At 43.2% G+C, this 24,278-nt stretch overlaps 1 protein-coding gene across 3 annotated transcripts in view; it reads right to left on the reverse strand.

The window, feature by feature from the left end:
• The window catches only part of ATP9B (ATPase phospholipid transporting 9B (putative)), a 409,962-nt gene that overhangs the window by 286,089 nt on the left and 99,595 nt on the right, over nucleotides 1-24,278 (reverse strand). For all 3 annotated transcript variants that reach the window (XM_068237042.1, XM_068237043.1, XM_068237044.1), the window contains exon 7: nucleotides 21,844-21,895. In XM_068237042.1, coding sequence (XP_068093143.1) covers nucleotides 21,844-21,895 — 52 coding nt within the window. The remainder of the gene's footprint in view (nucleotides 1-21,843; nucleotides 21,896-24,278) is intronic.

Consider the following 24,278-nt stretch of genomic DNA (forward strand, 5'->3'; position numbering starts at 1 on the left):
AGCAGGAATAGGAAAAAAAAAATCGCATAAACCGTTCAGGAATGATCAATAGCAGGGGTCAGGAACCTTTGTTGCTGAGAGAGCCACGAACACCACATATTTTAAAATGTAATTCAGTGAGAGCCATACAATATGTTTAAAACTAAATACAAGTACAATTGGAGCGGCCGTTAGTTTTGGGGGGAGCGGGAGTAAGTTAGTAGTGCATGCTACAGCAGTAGCGTGCCTACTTTGAACATTTTAGTTGCGCTGTCACACTAAGCTGCGCTTCTTGAGGGGCACAGCTTAGTGAATCAACCTCTACTGATTTGTCTGTGAGCCAGATGGAGCCATCAAAAGAGCCACATCTGGTGCCCGAGTCATAGGTTCCCTACCTCTGATCTAGAGAGTGGGCATCTCCAGGCTTTATTACACCCATTTGACACTTTATGTGCATTGAGACTTTATTATATTGACTGTGTCCCTATTGATGTAAGAATCTGTTTTTATCCTTGCTTGTGTAACATTTTGAATAAACTATTACTGTTTGGTACCCCTGGACACTGATTAGTGCTTCAATTTATGTTATGGTGACATTCATATTGTTCTTTTGAGCACTTGGGTGTCTGCAGCAGGAAGCAGTGTAATATCTGCCTGCTCCAGCGCTCTTCTTCCTGGCAGCTGCACGCTCTATATGGCCATCCTCCAGCTCCTGATGCATACCATGTGATTGGGTGGTGGAGGAAGGCAGCACAGAACATTTTACAGTAGCAAAGCGCTGAGAAATAACTGGAGTTTGCCTTGCACCATTTGTGGAGATCGGAACCTCTGACAGCTGTCTACTATCTGTGGAATCTATCTCTGTGTGTGAGAATGCCTGTATTCTCTGCCCTTTTGACCTTTCTACACTCTTGTGATGTCAGAATCGGCCAAGCATCAAGTCAAGGATGTGTGGACATGAGAAGAGAGGAAATGCAGCAGACAGGAGAAGTGATTTGTTGTGTACCGTGAGAGTTAAATATGAAATTGGTGGCAGTGATTCCCTGCCTACTCTGCATGGGGTAAGGGAAATGACACTGCTGAGGACCATACTTTACCACAGGGGCACTGCAGGGGTAGACAGCAATACCAGGGGAGAAAGGTGGCACTGCCGGGCTTTACTGTGAGGGGATAGACTGAATGCAGATGATAGTAGGCACCATCAAAATATTGCTGGGGGGCCCTTATGAACTGAAGTTACATTCCTGGTTGCCACAAGGCACACCTCTGCACTAAACTATCACAGGCCCCACCAGTATACATTGTTCTGAACACATACATTAGTGCAATACATGTAAGTGAACCAGCCATTAACAAGAAAGCAGCTGTTTAGCTGGTAAGGGATCTTGGCTCTGACTTGTCATTAGAGGTGAACATAGGATGGATAACATTGCATTAATGCAGACTACCAATCCCCTTTCCTGCAGTGGTGTGTGAGGATGGTAGGAGGATGTGCAGTACTAGTATAAGGATGGTAAGGAAGCATGTACTGTAGTAGTGGTATATGCTGCTTTGGCATCTCCACAGATACAGTATTAGTATGTCCCAGGTACAGACTCAGGCAAATTTCAAACAGCCTTCTCCCCCTCTGTAGAATATGAAGTATACTGGCAGTCATGATCAACAGTTTCTGTAATTCCCCTTCCACAGAGATAGGCAACGATATAATGATTTGGACTAACTTAGTTTCAAGATGCATACAATTTGCATTCAAACCAGAATCGTGTCTGCAGACTTCTCCTCACATTCATTTCCCATCATGTGACCTCATTTCCAACACAAAAAAATGAGAAGGCACAATCAGGAAGAGCAAAATGCAATTGGGCCAGCAGGGCTAGCGGAGGGTGGTCGGACAACAGATGGAGACACAAACTAAATGTAATTACTGCACTTGTGAGGTGCACACACATGGTGGGGGGGGGGGGGGGGCATATGTAAATGACAGAACATTGAATGGGGGCACATGGAAAGGGTCATACAGAAGGGTGTTTAACCGTGAATCTTCAAGTCTGTTAAAAGAACAAAACAAAAAGAAACCAAATAGTTCACCCACACGGTATAAAGCACATTTACCGTTTTCCAGGAAGCCCTTTGTACACTCCCTTGGCAAATAGTTAAGGGGATATTTTGCCCAACTCATTTTAGGCATCAACAACCTTCAAGCATTACTGCTTGATGCAAAACGTGCCCATTCCCAACTTATTTGTGGCCTCAGATCTGTCATGGTCACCTTGTTGTTGTACACATTATTGTCTGTTTTAAAGGATCAGGGATAGTAGTATGCTGTTATCAGTTCTTTACTGGCTGGTTGTACTTGGTTGCATGATGCTTATATAAGTGCTTTGACTTCTTTACTCTGAATCTTCCGTCTGAGGTAATTACTATCAATACACACTGTGTGTTTGGATTGTTCTCTACCTCTAGCTGAAGTCGCATATAAAGTCAGGCATTCTGCACTCATGTTTTAACTCTACCTGACAAAATACATGCCAGCATTTCCTACCACAATTTGAAAATTGCCATTTTCAATTGTTTTTACAGCTCAGCACTATCTCCCAGTAACATTTAATAGGCTATTTGTTCTGTAGCATTATGTAAATTGCATATTTGTTTCCAGGTCTTTGACTAATCTTTAAAGACTATTTTTCTTTTCACAAAATGATTTACTCTGATAAAGACAAGGTTGGCATGCAGGCTTTTTTTTTTCTCATCTAGTGTCTCAGGGAGGTTACACCTTAAAACAATGTCTGGATTACAACAAGGGCAATATTATTCAGCAGTGTAAAAAAGGTGTCAAAACATTTCCAACCTGAGTTAAATCAAATGTTAAAACTGGAATAGGAGCCGAGCTAAGGATACAGATTAAAGTAGTTTGGACAGATTGCTGGCAGTTGCTCATGCCCTGAAGATAAAAGTTTATCTGGCCGTATGTGCTAAACTTCACTTTAGTCATTTGTCATTCTTCACGGAAAAACAATGGACTTCTGCAGATGCCTACTTTGTTTTTTATTTTTTTTTTAAAGAACTTTCTAAATCCTCAGCTCTGTGACTTCAATGTTAACAGTAAAACAGGAGCATTAAAATAAGAATGTTAATAAATGACTTTACATTGCACTAAAACATTCTGTGTTATTAAGATAAGTGTACTAACTAAATGCACTTCTTCGATATACTCTTATGGACCTACTTTACATCGATCAAGGTTCCCACCCCAGTGCACCTACAGGTATCAATACAGTAATGTTTCCAGCAGTTAGCACAGTGTTTGTGTAACAAACGTGGAAGAGACAGCTGCGGTGAACAGCGATACCACCGCAGCTGCCTCCATCTCCCTGCCTAGCGATCTATCCGTGCCTCGGGCGTCTAGCACGCCGAGGACAGGTTTGTCAGCAGCACATCGGGTCGCATTGTCGCGCGCGCACAGAAAGGACCTTTATGCGGGGAGGAGGCGCGTCAGCTGACCGGCCGGTCGGCTGACGTCAGAGGAGACGTTCGCCGCTCCTCATTGGTTGATGGGAGTGGGCGTGCCGGAGGGGTCTCCTCTGCTTCTTAAGCCTTGCCGAGTCACTCGCAACTTGTCTGCTGTTGCGAATACTTCGTGTTAGCGCTCAGACCTTAGATAGATCCGGTGTGCTTTGATCCGGGAGGAAACCGGGGATTTCACACAGAGATAGGAATTGTTGATAGCTATAATTATAATTGAAATACTGTATATTATCTGTGTATGACTCTTGCTCGTTCTGACTACTCTTCCGCTCAGTGATTCTGTACTTCTACCCATCTGATCTTGCTGCCGACTCTGCCTGTTAAAACCTTCTTGCCTTGCCTTCTGATTTTGTACTGTATCTGTCTGTCCGTTGCCAACTCGATTAGTCTGACCACTCTACTCTCACCAGAGGGCCCTTGTCTCTGGTGAAGGGGCTCTGTACTGTTAGTGCCCACCAGCTCCTTTGGTGAGGTATATCTAAACCTATCAGTACTACTGTTGCACCAAGCACTATACTTTGCTATCACATTAACTGTCTGGTATACTTGTATTATTGGTGATTCTGCAGATCACCATATAATCAGGTATATATCTGTATTATAGGTGATACTGCAGATCACCTAATAATCAGAACTCTGTTACTTGCTGACACATATCGTTACAAAACAGCAGACCCAAATGTCTATGGACGCACTGTGTAGCCAAGTTGGGCCTTGACCACAGCGGTGAACAATTTAACCGTGCTGGTCAATACCCAACAGACTCAGATCACCCAGCTGTCTCGAGTTGTGCGGACCCTCCAACCTGCAACCGCACCAGTGTAGTCCCCTCCAGTTATAGAGCTTAGAATGCCTCTCCCTGAAAAGTTTTCAGGGCACAAATCTGATTTTCAGAATTTCAGAAATCGCTGCCTTTCTTACTTTGAGATGAGACCTATTTCATCAGGGACAGAGAGTCAGAGGGTGAGCTTCATTAAAACCCTATTATCAGGGGATTCACAGACATGGGCATACAGTCTTCCTAGTGATCATGAGGCATTATCTTCAGTTCAGGAGTTTTTTTAAGACCATGGCTATCGTATACGATGATCCTGATATCGCAGTCACTGCTGAAAAGAAGCTAAAGACCCTCAGACAGGGACGTAACACGAAAACGTATGCCGCAGAATTTAGAAGGTGGGCTGTGTCGGCTAGATGGGGACAGTTTGCTTTATTAGATTGGGGTTAGATGGGGTTATCTGACCCAGTCTCGGATGTGATGCTAGCTCATCCAGAGCCTAAGACTGTCGATGAAGCGATTGCATTGGCGGTAAAGATTGATCGCCGCATTCGTTATCAAAGGCAGACTCGTGGGAGATACTCTGTGAGGTCTGTTCCTAACGTCTCTCCATCACCTTCTCCTCCTCTGGATGAACCGATGCAAATCGGACATTCTAAATTATCAGAGGTAGAGAAAAACCAAAGACGGTTAGAGAGACTCTGTTTATACTGTGCAGAAAAGTGTCATTTAGTACAGAACTGCCCTAAGAAGTCGGGAAACACTGCCGCCTAGGTGTAGTTAGAGGTACTATCCTAGGCGAGCCAGCATTACCTTTAACAGATAATCGCTTGCTCCTCCCCTGTTCTATCAACTGGGAAGGTCAAGTTTTGTCCACTCAGGCATTTGTGGACTCGGGCTCTGTAGCCAATTTTATCGACTATGACTTCGTTAAGAAATTAGGGATTCCCCTAATCCCATTAGACAGACAGATTTTGGTGACAGCAGTGGATGATTCCCCCTGCAGTGTAAACAGCCCCTTTCTCAGACCCCCATACTCTTGTGTCATATAGGGGTATTGCATAAAGAAAAGTTACAGTTTTTTGTGCTTCAAATGGCAACCTCCACTGTGATCCTTGGGATGCCGTGGTTGCAAAAGCATTTTCCTCAGATTGACTGGAGTTCCGGCCAGTTGTTAAGCTGATCATCCTTTTGTCATCATCATTGCATGGAGAAAGTTGCTGTTTGCGCCACCAAGGTTCAGGTGGAGGGGGTGCCTAGGCAGTATGCAGAATTTGCGGATGTGTTCTGTCCCAAGACGGCAGACAACCTTCCCCCACACCGAAGTTTTGACTGCCCCATTGAGTTAAGGCTAGGTTGTATGCCCCTTAGAGGTCATTTGTATAACCTTTCTAGTCCTGAAAAACTTGCTATGCAGGATTACATTAAGGAAAACCTGGCCAAAGGGTTTATTCGTCCCAAGTCTCCGGCCGGAGCAGGGTTCTTTTTTGTCCAGAAAAAGGATGGTGGGCTTCGCCCTTGTATTGATTATCGGGGATTGAACACGATTACCGTAAAAAATCATTACCCACTCCCTCTAATTAACGATTTATTCTCCCAGGTGACTAATGCTAGTATCTTCTCTAAACTCGATCTAAGAGGGGCATACAACCTGGTACGCATAAGGGAGGGTGATGAATGGAAGACCGCGACACACCCGACGGGCACTATGAGTACCTTGTCATGCCCTTCGGGTTGTGTAACGCTCCTGCTGTCTTAAGGAGTTGATCAATGAGGTGTTCAGAGTCCTGGGGAGGTTCGTTCTGGTATATTTGGATGATATACTGATCTTCTCATCTAACCTGACAGAACACAGGGAACATGTAAAGTTTGTTTTGAAAAAACTTAGGCAGCATTCGCTATATGCAAAGCTAGAAAAATGTCTCTTTGAGGTGTCTGAAGTTCCATTTTTGGGGTATATCATTTCTACTTCCGGGCTTTCCATGAACCCAGGAAAAGTCTCTGCCGTTCTGGAGTGGCCACAACCCGTGGGGTTGAAGGCACTCCAGAGATTCCTAGGCTTCGCCAACTATTATAGAAGATTTATTAAAGGATTCTCTTCTGTAGTGTCACCCCTCACTAAGCTCACCAAGAAAGGGGCGGATACTTATAACTGGTCAGCAGAAGCACACTCTGCTTTTTCATCATTAAAGAAGGTGTTTTGTTCTGCTCCTATCTTGTGGCATGTGGATGTCACTCATCCCTTTATTGTGGAGGTGGATGCATCAGAGATTTGGGTTGGGGCTGTACTGTCACAACATTCTGGTTATCAACGCAGGTTGCACCCCTGTGCATTTTTCTCACGTAAGTTCTCCCCTGCTGAGAGAAATAACGACATCGGAAACAGGGAGCTTCTGGTCATTAAACTCGCATTTGAGGAATGGCGTCATTGGCTCGAGGGGGCAGAACATGTGATCACGGTCTATACAGACCATAAGAATTTGGAATACATAGAAGGGGCTAAGAGACTTAGTCCCCGACAGGCTCACTGGTCGCTATTTTTCTCGAGATTCAGGTTCATCATTACCTACAAGCCAGGTAGTAAGAATGTTAAAGCAGATGCCCTGTCTAGATGTTTTGAGCCTAAGACAGTTCAGTCACCAACCCCTGAGAGCATTCTTCCAGAGAAGGTGGTCTTGGCTGCCACTGAGACTTGGGAAGATTGGTCCACCACTTTAGGCCCCTATCAACAAGATGTTCCCGAGGGGAAACCTGAGGGGGTTCTATTTGTACCACTTCCCTTTCGCCTGCAGATCTTGCAGTTATTTCATGCACATAAGAATGCAGGGCACCCCGGGGCTGCTCGGACACAGGATCTGCTTTCTAGATGTGTCTAGTGGACATCCTTGGCTCTACATTGTAAGGAATTTGTAAAGGATTGTTTCATTTGTGCCAGGAACAAACCGTCCCGTCAGGCTCCTGTGGGCACTCTGCAATCATTGCCAGTGCCTAAGGAACCATGGACCCATTTGTCCATGGACTTTGTGGGGGAACTCCCCAGGTCCGAGGGTAAAACGGTTATCTGGGTGGTAGTCGACAGGTTCAGCAAGATGGCACATTTCATTCCTCTGGACGGATTCCCCTCTGCCCAAGAACTGGCGGATCTCTTCATTTAGCACATTTTCCGGTTGCATGGCATCCCGGAGAATGTAGTGTCAGATAGGGGAGTTCAGTTCGTGTCCAGATTCTGGAGAGCCTTTTGTCATCATCTGGGGATGGACCTGTCATTCTCCTCCAGCTACCACCCACAAACCTATTGGAAAACTGAAAGGGTTAACCAGTTGTTAGAGCAGTTCCTTAGATGCTATGTGGCTGATGCGCAATTGGAATAGGTGAAATTCTTGCCATTCGCAGAATTCGCGCATAACAACTTGAAAAGTTCTTCCTCAGGCTTTTCTCCCTTTCAGGTGGTAACGAGGAGATCTCCCCAATTTTCCCCGTTGTCAGTGGTTTCTTTTCCTTTTCCTGCTCTGGAGGATTGGCAGGGAGCATTGAAGGAGATTTGGATTATGGTTAAAAGGAATTTGGAAAAGGCCTTTCAGACCCAGAAAAATCAGGCAGATAAAAAGAGGTCAGTGGAATGGGAATTTGTACCAGGAGACATGGTGTGGGTTTCAACCCAGCATCTGGCCCTGAAACAGCCATCAGCAAAATTGGGCCCCAGATTTATAGGCCCATACCCTGTTTCTAAAAAGATCAATGAAGTCACTTATGTCATTTCACTGCCATCCAGTATGAGAGGTGCAAGGTCATTCCATGTGTCTCTGTTGAAACCGGCTGTGCATGTGGATTCCTCTCCCCCCCTCTGTGGTGATTGATGGTGAACCTGAGTATGAGATTGAGCAAATTTTGGATTCCCGTCGGGTGCGTAACTTGGTATAGTACCTCGTGCATTGGAAGGGGTATGGGCCTGAGGAGAGGTCTTGGGTGCCGACTCATCGCTTGCATGCTGAGGAACTTAGGAAAAAGTTTCATGAGTTGCATCCGGTGAAACCATGCAGGACGTGTCCGGAGTCCACGCCTCGAGGGGGGGGTGGTACTGTAACAAACGTGAAAGAGACAGCTGCGGTGAACAGCGATACCACCGCAGCTGCCTCCATCTCCCTGCCTAGCGATCCATCCGTGCCTCAGGTGTCTAGCACGCCGAGGACGGGTTTATCAGCAGCACATAGGGTCGCATTGTCGCGTGTGCACACGCGCGCACAGAAAGGACCTTTATGCGGGTAGGAGGCGCGTCAGCTGACCGGCCGGTCGGCTGACGTCAGAGGAGACGTTCGCCGCTCCTCATTGGTTGATGGGAGTGGGCGTGCCGGAGGGGTCTCCTCTGCTTCTTAAGCCTTGCCGAGTCACTCGCAACTTGTCTGCTGTTGCGAATACTTCGTGTTAGCGCTCAGACCTTAGATAGAACCGGTGTGCTTTGATCCGGGAGGAAACCGGGGATTTCACACAGAGATAAGAATTGTTGATAGCTATAATTATAATTGAAATACTGTATATTATCTGTGTGTGACTCTTGCTCGTTCTGACTACTCTTCCGCTCAGTGATTCTGTACTTCTACCCATCTGATCTTGCTGCCGACTCTGCCTGTTAAAACCTTCTTGCCTTCCCTTCTGATTTTGTACTGTGTCTGTCTGTCTGTCGCCAACTCGATTAGTCTGACCACTCTACTCTCACCAGAGGGCCCTTGTCTCTGGTGAAGGGGCTCTGGTACGGTTAGTGCCCACCAGCTCCTCTGGTGAGGTATAGCTAAACCTATCAGTACTACTGTTGCACCAAGCACTATACTTTGCTATCACATTAACTGTCTGGTATACTTGTATTATTGGTGATTCTGCAGATTACCATAAAATCAGGTATATATCTGTATTACAGGTGATACTGCAGATCACCTAATAATCAGAACTCTGTTACTTGCTGACACATATCGTTACAGTTTGCTAATGTACCACGCTACTGCCCCAACTGCCCATTTGGTGGTGCTATGCATCAGAAGGTAAATAGCCGTTCTACTAATTTCAGTGAAGAAGTTATAGGGAATCTGAAGCGAAAATAAACTTATGACATAATGAATTGTATGTATTGAATTGTATTGTACAGCTAAGAAGCAGAATATTAGTTGCACAGATATGAGCCTCGTATTGTTTCCAGCACAGCAAGAGTTAAGAAACTTTACTTGTTGTCTATGCAAAAGAGCTTCTCTGAGCTCTCCGGCCCATCTTGGGCTGGCTACGGGGCTATTTTCTTGTACATTAAAGGGCAACTGAAGCGAGAGGGATATGGAGGCTGACATATTTATTTCCTTTTAAGTACCAGTTGCCTGGCTATCCTGCTGATCCTCTGCCTCTACTACTTTTAGCCATAGACCCTGACAAGCAACAACAATGCAGCAGATCAGGGGCCATATGCAATTCACTTTCTCTCCTGAGTTTTCTCCCAGAGGAACATTTTTCATCTTCTATTTATAATAACTTTTTCACACTCTGCCATTGAAAAAGTACCAAAATGTAGGTAAAAAAGTGCTATCAAAATAATTTGAAGTATTTGTTTGCTTGCTGATGGTGTAAGGCCCCATTCACACTTAGAAGTGCAAAACGCCAGCGATTTCACGCGGAAAAAATCACTTGACACTGCAGCGATTTCTCCGCGATCGCGTTTAGCGCTTCTATTGCACTGAAACGCGATCACAGGGAAATCGCCTGAAAATGGTGCAGGCTATATGTTTGCGTTTCGCGATTTTGGGCAATTTGCGGCGATTAGTGCTAATCGCCCAAGTAAGAACGGGCCCACAGGGTTTTATTACACTAGCGCTTTCAAAAGCGCTAGCGTTTGAGCGTTTTGCCGAAATCGCCGGCAAAACGCTGTAGTGTGCATGGGGCCTAAATGGCATTTTATTGAGAAGTTTCAAAATTTCACCTAGGAGAAAACTTAGGTGAAAAGTGAATTGCATATGGGCCCAGGTGTTTCTGACATTATTGTCAGATCTGAAAGATTAGCTTCATGCTTGTTTCTGACATTATTCAGACACTACTGCATCCTAATAGACCAGCAGGACTGCCAGGCAACTGGTATTGTATAAAAGGAATAAAGTTGAGAAACAAGACAACTTTGGATAAGGTTTTTACTGCAGGGAAGTATAAAGGATCATTGGCTCTGCTCTATTTCATAGTCTAAAATACAGAGTGTAGTTTGTAAACTGTAAATATTAGGGAATGATGCAATTCTATAAAAAAAACTATATAACTCAAAATAAAATGATGAGACTCCTTTCTTTGCTACTAATGTTCTATTTCTGAGCTATACTACACATATAATTAAGTATAACATACTTTTTTCCTTCAGTGTCAATTTAATTACTACCTTCAGTGATGAAAACAGAGTAGTGGTGGGTATGTAAATACAGATCCTGATGGTTGCTATAAATTGTCACCATAATTGTGAGTAAAGTCAGGTGGAAGAAGGCACTGGAGTAGTTTAGAGGTACACATCCCTAAAACATAAATATAGACCCGTACTCTACACCTGCCCCTGGGGATGTTACAGGTTTACACATCAACATAAATTCCATTGTCCAACCCAGAATGCTGCTTAAAAAATACTTAAACCTTGTTACTAGAAGTGAGAGGTTAGGAGAAGGTCCTAATTTATAAAAAAAATATATATTGTCTGAACAGGAGCTTTAACCTCTTCAGGACCACAGGCTTTACCCCCCTAAAGACCAGGCTATTTTGTGTGAAATAAGCCACTACAGCTTTAAGGCTAAGCTGCAGGGCCGCACAACACACCACACAAGTGACACCCCCACCTTTCCCCCCACCAACAGAACTCTCTGTTGGTGGGGTGTGATCACCCCCAGGTTTGTTTTCTTTTAAATAAATATTTACTGTCTCCTTTTTGATGATTTTTTTTTAATATGCAAATGACCCTCCCTCCCCCCGTCTGCCTATCACAGCGATCGGCTGTGCGATCGGCTGTGACAGGCTTCAGCCTATCACAGCGGATCGCTTTTGACACACGGCTGTCCCCTGTACAGCGCTGCTGCTGATCGCAGCGCTGTACATGTAAATAGACGCGGGCATGCCGTCTGAAGCAGGAGATGCACGTGCAGCCTGCGCGCGATCTCCTGCAAACCAGAGCCCCTCGACTTTACGCCGATCGGCGTTAGGCGGTCCTGGGGCTGCCGCCGCGGCCACGCCCATCTGCACCACGCGGTCGGCAAGTAGTTAATACATTTGCAAAGATTCTGAACACAGGTCATCAGCGCACACTGGCCAATAATCACATTCCCACAGAATTAATTCAGTAGTGTTCAGGACTAGATAGGACAGCAAATAGGCTGATGTGTATTGCAACCAATAAATTACTGAACTTCAGGCATGTAGTCTTTGAAATGGTGGCTCTCATTTAGTGACAAACTGGTTATGGCAGGGTGGTATAGTGAATAGTACTCTTGCCTTGCGGCGCTAGAAATAAAGGTTCAAATCTGGGTCAGGACTGATTAGAATTAGCATGTTCTGCTGCTTTTTGTGTAGGTTTCCTGCTGGAACTTTGGTTTCCTGCAAATATACTACTAATTGAATTGACTCCTCTCCTTTTTAAAAAGTCCTAAGGCTAGGTTCACTGTGGTCAGTTGTATAACGCACGCATTATAATGACTGAAAACTGCAACTTTAATACAAAGCCTGCATGCAGCAAGTTAGAATAATGCGATCAGTTACAACACGGTACTGTAAACAGGCCCATAGAATTGTACGAGCAGTGAGTTCACACACATAATTCTGCAATGCAACTGAGCAGTATAAACAGTTGCGTAGCAATAGGGGGTGCTCTTGGGCTAGAGTATCTATTGTTATCTATACCATGCTTGGGGGGGCCCCAATGCTAAACTTGCACTGGGGCCCAAGGCTTCTTAGCTACGCAACTGAGTATAAACTAGCCCTAAAGCTATGATTGGGATACTAAACTAGTGTGGGGGTAGAGATTAAATTGTGAGCAGCTCTGAGAGACAGCTGGTGACATGACTACCTACTCTGTAAGCACTGCAGATGATCTCAGTGCAATACGAATAAATAATAATAGCTTGAAGCACTTTCTTTGATCCAACAGACAGCATGAGGTTAATGCACAAAATATCGGTAATACTGTGGTGCAAACATAGCACACAGCAATATAACTTTTACTTCAGCCTGCAGCACTGGGAGTTATGCTAAAAGCATGACTCGCTATTGTAAAACGTGATACTAACAAGCAGTAATGTTAGTAACGTGCGTTACTGTAGCAACGGTCAGGCAGCTACTCTAGTACCGCAAGTTGGGCTTATAGTGTAACGCTCTGTGCTGCAGGCGGAAGCAAAGGGAATATTGGCATGCACTATGTGTGCACAGAAGTATTACCAATCTTTTGTGCATCAATCCCAATATGAGTAACAAGATCCATTTCCAAAATGTGTAGAGGATGCAATTACATTTTTGGGGAAAAAGTGGAACCAGTGCATAATTCTCCAAGATGCAGCCGGGCTTATAATGTTCTATATACAGCTAAGAAAGCTTTTGCAAAAAAGTTACACACATAAAGTACATGAAATACTTAACGTATTCACTGTAACCAAACACCCATCATTTATTCAAAGCAAATGAACAATATAAAAACAAGATATTGCAGAAGTAGCACTTGTGCCACAATCAATCCAATCCTGACAAACTGCATTCAATTAATTGATTAACACTGCTGATTTCATAGATCAACATGTACATCCCCTACACAGGATTAGATAGACTGCATGTGAAAACTTTTAGAGAAAAGTGCTTTACAGAATAAAATACAGAACTTCAAACTGCTGAGAAAAAAATATGGCCACACATTCCACAGATAAAAACAGAACTCATCAAGTTACAGTGATTTGCCTTTAAATCATTCCATTTCTGATCCTATACACAGATACACTCTTAGCAGCATCTATGCAACTCCAGTGGCGTACTGATGACTTTCCATGCATGGTTCCAAGACTTCTATAAGCTGTCCCCATACTCTTGGACTTCCTCCCTTATCCCATCAAGCCTGTTCCTACCTTTAACACATTTAAACAAGCTCTTTAAAGTGTACTCAAGGCAACATGTAACATGATGAGATAAACATGTGTAGGAACGACGGGACCAGGAGAGGACCAGGAAGGCTCTATAGGACCCAGAGCCTTCCCTCTCCTTAGGTAAGTGACTGGGTTTTTTTTTATCACTTCAGACTCCCTTTAATTTCTAGGCATGGAAGTTATTGCTCATGTTTTATCAATACCTTGTCAGGAATATAGTAAACATCACTGATAAGCAAATTACAGCCATAAACGTTTTCCTGGCAGAATACAACGTCTAAGGGCAGGGAAAGATAGAATACATTAACTATTAACCTGTTTCTAACAGGACATTTATTAGGCTGCCACTGATTAGAGACTGTAAAACCAGGGCTGTGGAGTCGGAGTCGTGGAGTCGGAGTCGGGGCAATTTTGGGTGCCTGGAGTCGGAGTCGGAAAAAATGCACCGACTCCGAATGAATTTAAAATGTAATTAAAATAAAAAATATGATAAAATGTTCTATTTCTCAGATAATAGTCATCATAAATAATTTATATATACAGTAATAGCTGTGCTTAGTCCACATAAATGAAATAAACCAATCAAAATTAGTTACTTGTGCTGCTTCAATAAAGCAGTCCCCGTATTTTTAAAGTCAGATATACACATCTGATTGTGACTGTATATGATGTGTACACAGGAATCTCTTATATATACGAAATAACATCTATGATATAAGTATAAATCCTGATGTGTAGCCGTGTCACTAATAGAGATGGTCAATGAGATGGAAATAATTCTGCGTTGATTCTGATTTCTGCAAATGTACACACTCTCTTTGCTCATGAAATCAAATAATTTGATATGTTGTTAAAATTTGGTTTGGTGACTACGAATTAAATGGTACCTGAGAAGGAAGAAAATAAAAGTTTTATACATACCTGGGGCTTCTTCCAGCCCCCCTTCAGGCTAATCAGTCCCTCGCTGTCCACCTCCACCACCTGGATCTTCTGCTATGAGTCCTGGTAATTCAGCCAGTCAGCGCAGTCCGGCCGCATGCCGCTCCCACAGCCAGGAGCGTTCTGCACCTGCGCAAAAGTGCTGCGCAGGTGTAGTATGCTCCCGGCGGCGGAGTGTGTGCATGCGCACTATGCCAGACTGGCTCAAGTACCTGGACTCATAGCAGAAGATCCAGATAGCGGAGGAGGACAGCAAGGGACTGATTAGCCTGAAGGGGGCTGGAGGAAGTTCCAGGTATGTATAAAACCAATGTTAATTACCTGGTAACATCCTTTTTAGTAACCTCCAGGACAGGTCCACCACGAGAACGACAGGCTCCTCCCAGGAACAGGAAACGTCCAGATAGAGTACTCTATAAATCTTTGTCCAACCCCTCGATCACCAGTCAATTCCAAGTACTGTTCACCTGCAACAAAGGGGTTTTAATATCCATACAGCATATACATATACATTTCAATCCTTATATATACATCTAATCCTTAATCGGGTGGGTTACGGACCTGTCCTGGAGGTTACTAAAAAGGATGTTACCAGGTAATTAACATTGGTTTTTCCTTTAACCTCCAGGACAGGTCCACCACGAGAAGATGAGCAAGAATCTTACCAATTTAGGGTGGGCTGACTGCCTGCAGAACTTTCCTTCCAAATGATTGCTGTCTTGCAGACATCAGGTCTATTCTGTAGTGTCTAGAGAAGGTGCTTAAACTTGACCACGTAGCTGCTCTGCAGATCTCTTCTGGCGTAGCACCCTCTCTGTAAGCCCATGAAGTGGCAGCTGCTCTAGCTGAATGGGCTCTAACTGTACCTAGTACCGTATTCCCTGTAATCTTATAGGCTTCTTCTATGCATAATTTTATCCATTTAGCTATAGATCCTTTCGACATTTTACCTCCTCTTGTAGCACCTGAAGTGTTAATTAGCAAGGCTCTAGAGTCTCTAAACTCCGCTACCCTTTCTAAATAGCATATAAGACATCTTCTTACATCTAACCCCGGCTCCTCTTCAAATGATGGTAATACAATCTCTTGGGATCTATGAAAATTTGTAGTAACCTTAGGTAGAAATTCATCACAGGTTTTCAGTATTACTTCATCTTTTAGGATTATACAAACAGGCTCATCGCAACATAGGGCCTCTAACTCGCTCACCCGTCTAGCCGATGTAATAGCTATGAGAAACACCATCTTCATTGTTAGAAGTTTGAAGGGAATTTCTGATATGGGTTCAAAAGGCTCTTTCTTTAGTACCTTCAAAACTAAGGATAAATCCCAACTGGGAACTCTTCTATTCAACCTCGGCTTTTTTCTCTCCACTGATTTGAAAAATTGAATGATAAGGGGGTTCCTTGCTAACCTTACATCCAAAAAGGTAGATATTGCTGCTACCTGTACCTTTAAAGTACTTAATGAAATATTTTTCTCTACACCCTCCTGTAGAAATTCTAAAACCGTTGGTACTAATTCAACCTTGAACCCTGACTCTTCCTGCCACATATTGAAGGTTTTCCAATATTTAAGGTATATCTTCCTTGTAACCTTCTTCCTACAGTCTAACAAGGTACTGATAACCCTCTCTGAAACTCCCTCTCAGAAGCCAGGCTGACAGGTTTAGATTTGGTATAAAGCTTCCAGTTCCTCCTGACCCCTGAGCTAGTATTTCCCTGTCCGGAATTCTTACTGGACCTTCCAGCCTCATTTTTAGTAGCAGTGGATACCAGCTTCTTCCTGGCCAATCCGGGACTACCATAATTACGACTGTCTTGGTCTTTGATAACTTTTGTAAAACTCGAGGAATCAGTTGTATTGGTGGAAACGCATAACCCTTGTCGAATATCCAGCTTTGACTGAGCGCATCCACTGCTTCTGCTCCCTCGTTTGGCCTGTAAACAGAAACCTTTTCATAAATCCCTTTGACAAACAACTTTCTGTCTGGGTATTTCCACTGACTCAGTATGGTATTTTTTGTAGATCTGTGTATAGGGAAAGTTATTGATTCCTTTGGCTCCATCCCCTGATACAACCTATAATGCATTGATATTTCTTCAGATTTCTTGGATTCAATATTTAAAGTCTTATTAATAGCCAAAATCAGCTGTTCCGTCTCATCCGCTGGAAACCTAAACCTAGAGATCTTTTTAACCTCCGTCTTGTTGTCAATACTTTTAGCAGAAGAGTCTGATTCATCATCATTATCTTCCTCTTCACCCTCCATATCCTCTTCTTTAGAGGAAGATATCATATTTCTCTTTGTACTTTTACTCTTATGTTTTATAGGTTGAGACTCTGCACCTGGTATCTCTACGGCCGGTATGGTTGTACTTGTACCCGGAACTACTGCCTCTGTTGCTGGGGGGATAGCAGAGGCAAATACCTCTTTTAAAGATTTAATTGTGTCTGCCATTTCCTTTTTTACAGCGGACATTAATTCCTCCTTTAAACCCCCTGATTGTTCTTGTATTAACTTTACTAAACAAGGCTGACAAAACTGCTTATTATAATTATGGGCCATCTTTGCATCACAGAGCAGGCACCGCCTCCTTGGCTTTGTCGGCTCACTAGGCTCCGGGCCCTATAACAACAATCAGATAACAAACACAATGTCATTCCTTTTCTCAAACTAAAAGGAAGAAACACCCTGGTGCCCATATATCAAGAGTGATAGTAACTTTTACCAGGGAGAGCAGGAACATTAAGAGATCTATCATATACACAATTGCATCAGATTTCCATCTCTATATATATATATCTCAGCATATAGTATTCATAATTGCCCATATACTAATGATTTCCATATCATTATACACATATACATATCTATGTGGCAATACTATAGCAATATCCATATGAATAATCTGTACCAGCATACTATCTATGCATAGCTTTTACAGACCTCAGATCAGACGCTAAGCAGGCTGTTTAACGTTATACTGTATAGTCTCATAGTTACATAACAGACCTCAGTACAGACGCGGCCCAGGCGTACAGTTCATACCATATAGGTCACCAAGCCTCCGCCACGCTTACCTTTCCTGGCTCCTGCTTAGCATCCATCCCGCTCCGTTCAGCACACGAACTGGCAAACCATGCGGGCTTCCGGCGTCTCTTCACCCACGCGACCGGAAGTGACGCAACGTAAGGGCGGAAATACGTCACACGTACGCCGCTACGGAGGGCAATCAGCTGCCTACCCTCTGGAGGCCCGCATGACTTCCCGCGTCACTTCCGGCGCGCCATTAGCCTCCGCTCTAGGAGAATCATGGACGCCGCGCGTGTCCTTCGGATCCGCCGCAACTTGGGCAGCCAGGACAGCCATGGGAGAAGGTAGTCTTCCTTTTTCTCCCCTCCGGACCACAACACCTCTCCAGGCAGGTCCACCATTCGCCGCCAACCGGGTCCCAAACACACCTGGTCTGACGGACCGGCAAGCGACAAGAGCACTCCTTGTTCCCTGGAACAGGAAACGTCAACTGGTGATCGAGGGGTTGGACAAAGATTCATAGAGTACTCTATCTGGACATTTCCTGTTCCTGGGAGGAGCCTGTCGTTCTCGTGGTGGACCTGTCCTGGAGGTTAAAGGAAAAACTTTAATTTCATCTGTCTCAGGTTTATTTTGTTACACAGTAGTACTATACTCTACTTATGCACTCTCTACAGAGCTGCAGGGAATCCACTGAGAATGTTGTGCACATTGAACACAGAGGGGTTGTCTATCACCCATAAACCTGGTTCAGATTGTGCATGAAGAATGTGTAATAGAGGAAGAATAGCATCATTCCCCTGCAGAGTACCTGCACATCACTCTTACATGTACCCACAGTTACATTGCCTAGGGCCTGATAGATGTTCTTTGTTCCAGTCTGTACCTTTTACAAGTACTCTTACCAAGGACTAGTTTTAGTCTATGACTAAAGGGAATAAATATGGCAGTCTCCATATCCTTCTCACTTCAGTTGCCTTTTAAAATTCCTAAGCGTTGGCAATTAAGAGACGAATTTCATGTTACATACTTTCAATCAACAAGATTGTAATATGCAAATTAGAGGAGTCTGAGTCGGAGGAATCCTAAACTGAGGAGTCGTAGTCGGTGGATTTTTGTACCGACTCCAGTCCACAGCCCTGTGTAAAACATTCAACTTACTTTTAAATGTTTACAGTGAACCTAAACCAACCAGTAAAAAAAAAAAAAGTTTCACTTCCCTGGGGCTTTTACCAGCCCCCTGCACCCACTCCATCTCTGTACGATCCTCCGATCCCCTGCTGCGGACCAGAGGATTGTATGGAGACGGCACGGGCACAGGGCGGCTGCAGGGGGCTGGTAAACTGTTCAGTTTAGGTTCAATTGAAATATAAAAGAAAACCATGGGATACTTAAGTATAAAGTATAAGTATACAAGTAATTTTTAGGAGTAGGAGAATAAATATAAATGTGTATCAGTTTATTTTCATCTAGGGTTCACTTTAAACCCCCGACTTCAAACCCGCCGACCCATGTTTCTCTCCCTCTGAATCATCATTATTTAATGACTGTCTCATTTCCCTTACCTATCACATACAATGTAAACTTGAAGAAGAGAAAGCTTGGCACTCTGTGCGTGAAAATAAGTAGACTACGTTATAGCTACAAAACCACTTCAGGACGAGAGCAATTTTCACATATCAGCACTTCTCCCATTCATTAGCCAATAACGTTATTACTCCTTATCACAGCTAAATGATCTATATATTGGGGTTTTTTAGGATAAATTAGGCTTTTAGTGTGTGAAAATTTTGTTTAGTAAATACCTTATTTTCTATGCATTTTAAAGTGAAATTAAGGTAAAAAAAATAGAAAAACACACTATTTCTCCATTTACATCAATTATAGCTTTACAATAAACAGTGCTAAGTATAAGTTAAACTCACACATTTTGTTTGCTTATCCGTCCTGGTTATTACAACATTTAGATTATGTTCCTAGCACAATGTATGGTGACAATATTGCATTTGGAAATAAAGATGCCTTTTTTCTGTTTTGTGTTTATTGATTTCTCATTGCACACCATCAATGATTATGAGACCTTATTTGCAAAAATAACAGTAATATACCCTTATGGTATACATATTTAAAAAGCCAAGATCCTAAGGTAACAATACATGTTTTTTCTCTTATATTCTATCACTTTGTTTTCATTTTACAAGTCTTTTATTTTGGTACAGAGTATGCAAAAATTGAATTGCTTTTGATTCAGTTTGTGACTAAAAAGAATACACAAGACATGGGCCTCAACTCTAAAACTTTCTAAACTCCATTCTACAACTTCTCAGGGTTAAAATGTTACCACATTTGTCTCTTGTAGTTTTGCTAAAACTTTCTCAAGTTTAATCATAAATTTGAAAAGGACTTTTTATGTTGGATTGAGTTTGTCCCTACCCATTTTTTATGTGACGTGTGTCCAAGCTTTAAGACACACCAAAATGTATTGTACAACTCGTCACAATTAAAATGATACCACATGTGCCTCATTTAGTAACAAACTAATGGTGCACTCTCCACAACTACCCTGGACGTATATATCCGTCGAGATAGGCTTAAGTGGTTAGCATTCAACATTCCAACAAAGGAATCAGCATCCACTAAGACATGCTCACAAGAAAAGTAGAGAGAAACTGAGCTCTTTCCAAGATGCAGCCTTTATTGACCCAAAAGGTCAACAATCTGTGGCATACAGCATATTGGTGAGTTGTGGGTGAAAAGCCCCGAATGGGTGCTTGGCAGTGCCCAGACAAGCATCTGAGCAAGGATCTTTAGTACCCGAACCACACGTAGTGCCGGTCTATTTACTGCCTAGCACCCACTTCTGGCTTTTGTCAACTACAGCATTTGATGAACAGTAACCATTCAGTCAATAACTAACCACTTCCGATTCCATGAAAGGGAATAATTGCTTATTGGTTATTATGGGCTATTCTCTAAAGAGAAAACCACACTGGCAACCACATATCAAATGCCCAGATGCCACTCCAGGCGACTGATAAGTGCTTCAGTGCATCTTGCATAAGTGGCTGCATTTGTATTGTAAGTAATCACACTAGACGTTTTATTCCAAAGACAATTGTTTGTGATCATCTCAATCTAGCAAGTGTACAGGTATATAATACACTAATGTAATTGACAACATCATTAGTGGTCTGCTGTGTTGGACCACACTTGCCTGCTATCTTCTTTACTTTGTAGCCATCCCTCATTTGTCTTCCATCTCTTCTCTCCACAGAGCAGAACAGGCAGCTCGACACAAAGGTAATCAGCTGTCTGTACAAAAGGTAAGTTCATGCCTAACGCTGTCACCTGAATTTGCTAGTAGTAACCAGTGAAACAAGTAGTCAATCTTCCATAAATGCTGCCTCTGCCGAGATACCCTGTGCCCAGCTATTGGACGCGCATGACAATTTGATATACTGATGAGCACAAGGTTGTGCTCACTTTTGAATGGTAATGATACCAGGATACCATACAATAACATTTTTAATTGAGCTTTTTAACCAGTTTGGATTCTAGCCCTGCACTGAACAGTGCAGTCTGCTTGCTTTAGAAGTATCCAGTGTCCTTTTGGAAACCTAAATGGCGTGGGCAAACAGTCAAAGCACGTCATTCTTTCTATAGTTGTTTTGTGTTAACAAGAAAGACATCGGCAGTAGTTTGGGGCCATCTCAGCGGACAGTCTAGTGAGTGTGCTGAAAGATCCGACACGTGGGACTTTAAAGCACCAGCAATAACTGAGCACATTGTTCCTTTGCATACCCAGCCTACCTTGAGCTGCTCCATTGTGCACAGCACCTTCACCTCTCCTCCCCACCTATAGCAACAGAACAAGTTGCATGACTATTGGCTAGAGAACACATCTGTATGTGTTGTTGCACATAGCACTTGCCCTTAGGAAGGGGTCCAGACCATTGTGCATGATAGAAACTGAAAGTGTGTATGTACAAAGGCTTTTTAACCAGTCTGGATTCTAGCTCTGCACTACACAGTACGGTCTGCTTGCTTTTGAAGTATCCAGTGTCCTACTGGAAATCTAAATGGCATGAGCAAACAGTCAAAGCATGTCATCCTTTCTATAGTTTTGTGTCAACAAGAACAACATTAAGAATCTGAACTGGGTATGGAGGAATCTGAGAGCTTGTACAAGCTATGTGCTGGGCAGTGCAATTGCAATTGCAAACTGCAAGCATGGCAGACACAGCAGAGAGCGCAATGTCTTGTGTTGGGAGGACCATTTACTAGATCAAGAAGTCAGGAAAATACTTCAAATTAGTTTCTAAACATTATAAAATGTTAATGTGGTTTCAGTTTACTGAACTCTGTTAATTCCTTCAGAAGAGATCTGTCACAATGGCAGAAAACAGAATATGGCAAACAAATCTCATTTTCTGCATTTCATTCAACCAAAACGTTTGACATACCCGTTTTCTCTGAGGTTCTCAGAAAGACCATGTCAGCTGGGATTCGTTGATTCTGCAAATAAATAAATGTACGCATAAAAAATAATTCCTATCAAGATATGTCGTATAGTAACGGCTACCAAAGGTCACATGAGGGATTGAAATGCAATTAAAATAGGATTTATCTCAGTACTTTAAATTCTGCATTTGCAATTTAGAAATCAATATTCTAAAAAAAATTATACAATAACTAAGGAACAGTTAAGCCTTCCAAATACTTCCCATTGGTGAATCATTTAAATGAACTATGAATTTCAATAAGGGCTACAATTGTGTCAGGGTATTGTATGCATCCACCTGAATGGCACAAGTATTATTAACAACATAATGCATACTAATAACATGATTCAGGAAGTGTGCAACATTACAAAAATCCCTAAAACTAAACAATAAACTAGATCCAACATTTTTTATATATCCTCAGTTCTGCATAACAGACATACAACCATAAAGCAAACAGAATTTTCAGCATAATAGCAATTCTGGCCACACAAGGGCTAATATTTCATTCTATAAAAAGGTATTCATACAAGGCTGACATATGACGTATCAGTGAAACCTGATGAAAAGAAAAAAAGCAGGAGGACAGCCTGTACTAACCAATGAGGGTACTCACAATCAGGGTTGCCAGCAAGCAAGCAGCTACCAAGACGGCAAGTAAGGAAAAGAAACCCATCCCAACTCATGTGGATGAGTACCTTGTAAATGGCCACACCCCAAGCGCAAAAAGATATATTATGTATAGTGTTGTTGTTCGACTTCGGCAATTCGTGGTTCAGACTCTAACACATGCATTGCGCACAGGTGTCGCAGCAGGCACATAATTTTGCATCTGTTTTGCATTAGAGGCATGTATTCAGCCCTAGGGGGCTCTGCATTGCCGCTGATGGCTTACAATTCAGGTGCATCCTTGAGCGCTTATCATATGTCTGTTTTGTTTGTCTTATGAAATGTGTATACCATTTATGAATAGCAGCACGAGGAATTATGTTTTTATTGCTAGGTTAGAGGTAGGTCTTCCCCAAGGGGGTACGTCACCGCCGTGGGGAAGTGTATTAGGTCATAATTTGTGCACTAATTATCACTGAAGCTAACACCCCCCCTTGGTCTATAGTGATGCAGGGTGTGTAATATAGTCCAGTTTCTGGAGCTCTGCCCACTGATGCAGCTTAATCACTAATTCCCCCTCCCTCTCTTTGCCTGCAGTGTATGCTGGGTGTGTAATTTAGTCCAGTTTCTGGAGCTCTGCTCACCATTGCAGTTAAATCATTCAGGTATGAGGTTGTTTGAAAGCGCTGCCATGTCTCCCACTGTGCAAACTTAAATGTAAGTATACTATTGGCTAGCTGCCTTCACTGTTTTAAATTCACTCTCAAATTTTTAGATTAGAGTTAGCACATAATTTTGCATCTGTTTTGCATTAGAGGCATGTATTCAGCCCTAGGGGGCTCTGCATTGCCGCTGATGGCTTACAATTCAGGTGCATCCTTGAGCGCTTATCATATGTCTGTTTTGTTTGTCGCAGCAGGCTGTGTTTACCTCTGTACTGCTCCCCCCGCCTCCTGCATAGCTCCGATCCCCACCCGCATCCCTTCCCTCCCCACTGATTGGAGGGAAGGGATGCGGGCAGAGACCGGAGCTATGCAGGAGGCGGGGGAGCAGCCGAGACTGACAGTACATAGGTAAACACAGCCCGCACAGCGCGGCTGTGATTTATGGGGCATAGCAGAGCGCAGGGGGAACTTAGGGGGGATTGGGATAGCAACATAGGCTGGGCTGTATAGGCAGACCCAGGCTCTGTATGCGGATAGCATTGTCAGAACCCCACCTCGGGTTCTCTTTAATAGCCGTGCTTAGGGCTCTTTCACGCTAGAGCCCTTTTTCAGCATTTCAACGCAAAGTCGAAACTTTGCGTTCACCAAGGTAAAATGAAAGTCCATAGACTTTCATTTTACCTTTCACAGCCGACGCTGCGTTTCGATGCGTTGCGGTACGACGCACCCGGGAGCATTTTATCGTCGGGAATCTGCGTTTTCCCGTTGGGTTAATTAATTACTACCGCCGCTGCTCAATGTCGCACTGAAACATCCCGAAGACACCCGCAGCCTATTCAACGCGTGCAGGAAACTGCTCCTGCACGTGTTGTATAATGTGAAAGAGGCCTTATTATTCTTAGTGCCTAGAGCAGATACTATATAGAACTCATTTTTTTTCAAAAGCATATTTCAATTAAATAAAAGTGAAACATGAACCAGCATCTCAAAAAAAAAAAAAGAGGATATCCAGTGCTGGGCTTTTGCAGCAAAATCACAGTTATCAGACATACTGTATCTAAAGGATTCTTTTACTGAGGTTCTTCTGAACTACAGGATGTTGCAGAGCATTTGTTAGTTGGT

Source organism: Hyperolius riggenbachi, chromosome 5 (assembly GCF_040937935.1).
Source record: "Hyperolius riggenbachi isolate aHypRig1 chromosome 5, aHypRig1.pri, whole genome shotgun sequence".
NCBI classification, from domain to species: Eukaryota; Metazoa; Chordata; class Amphibia; order Anura; family Hyperoliidae; genus Hyperolius; species Hyperolius riggenbachi.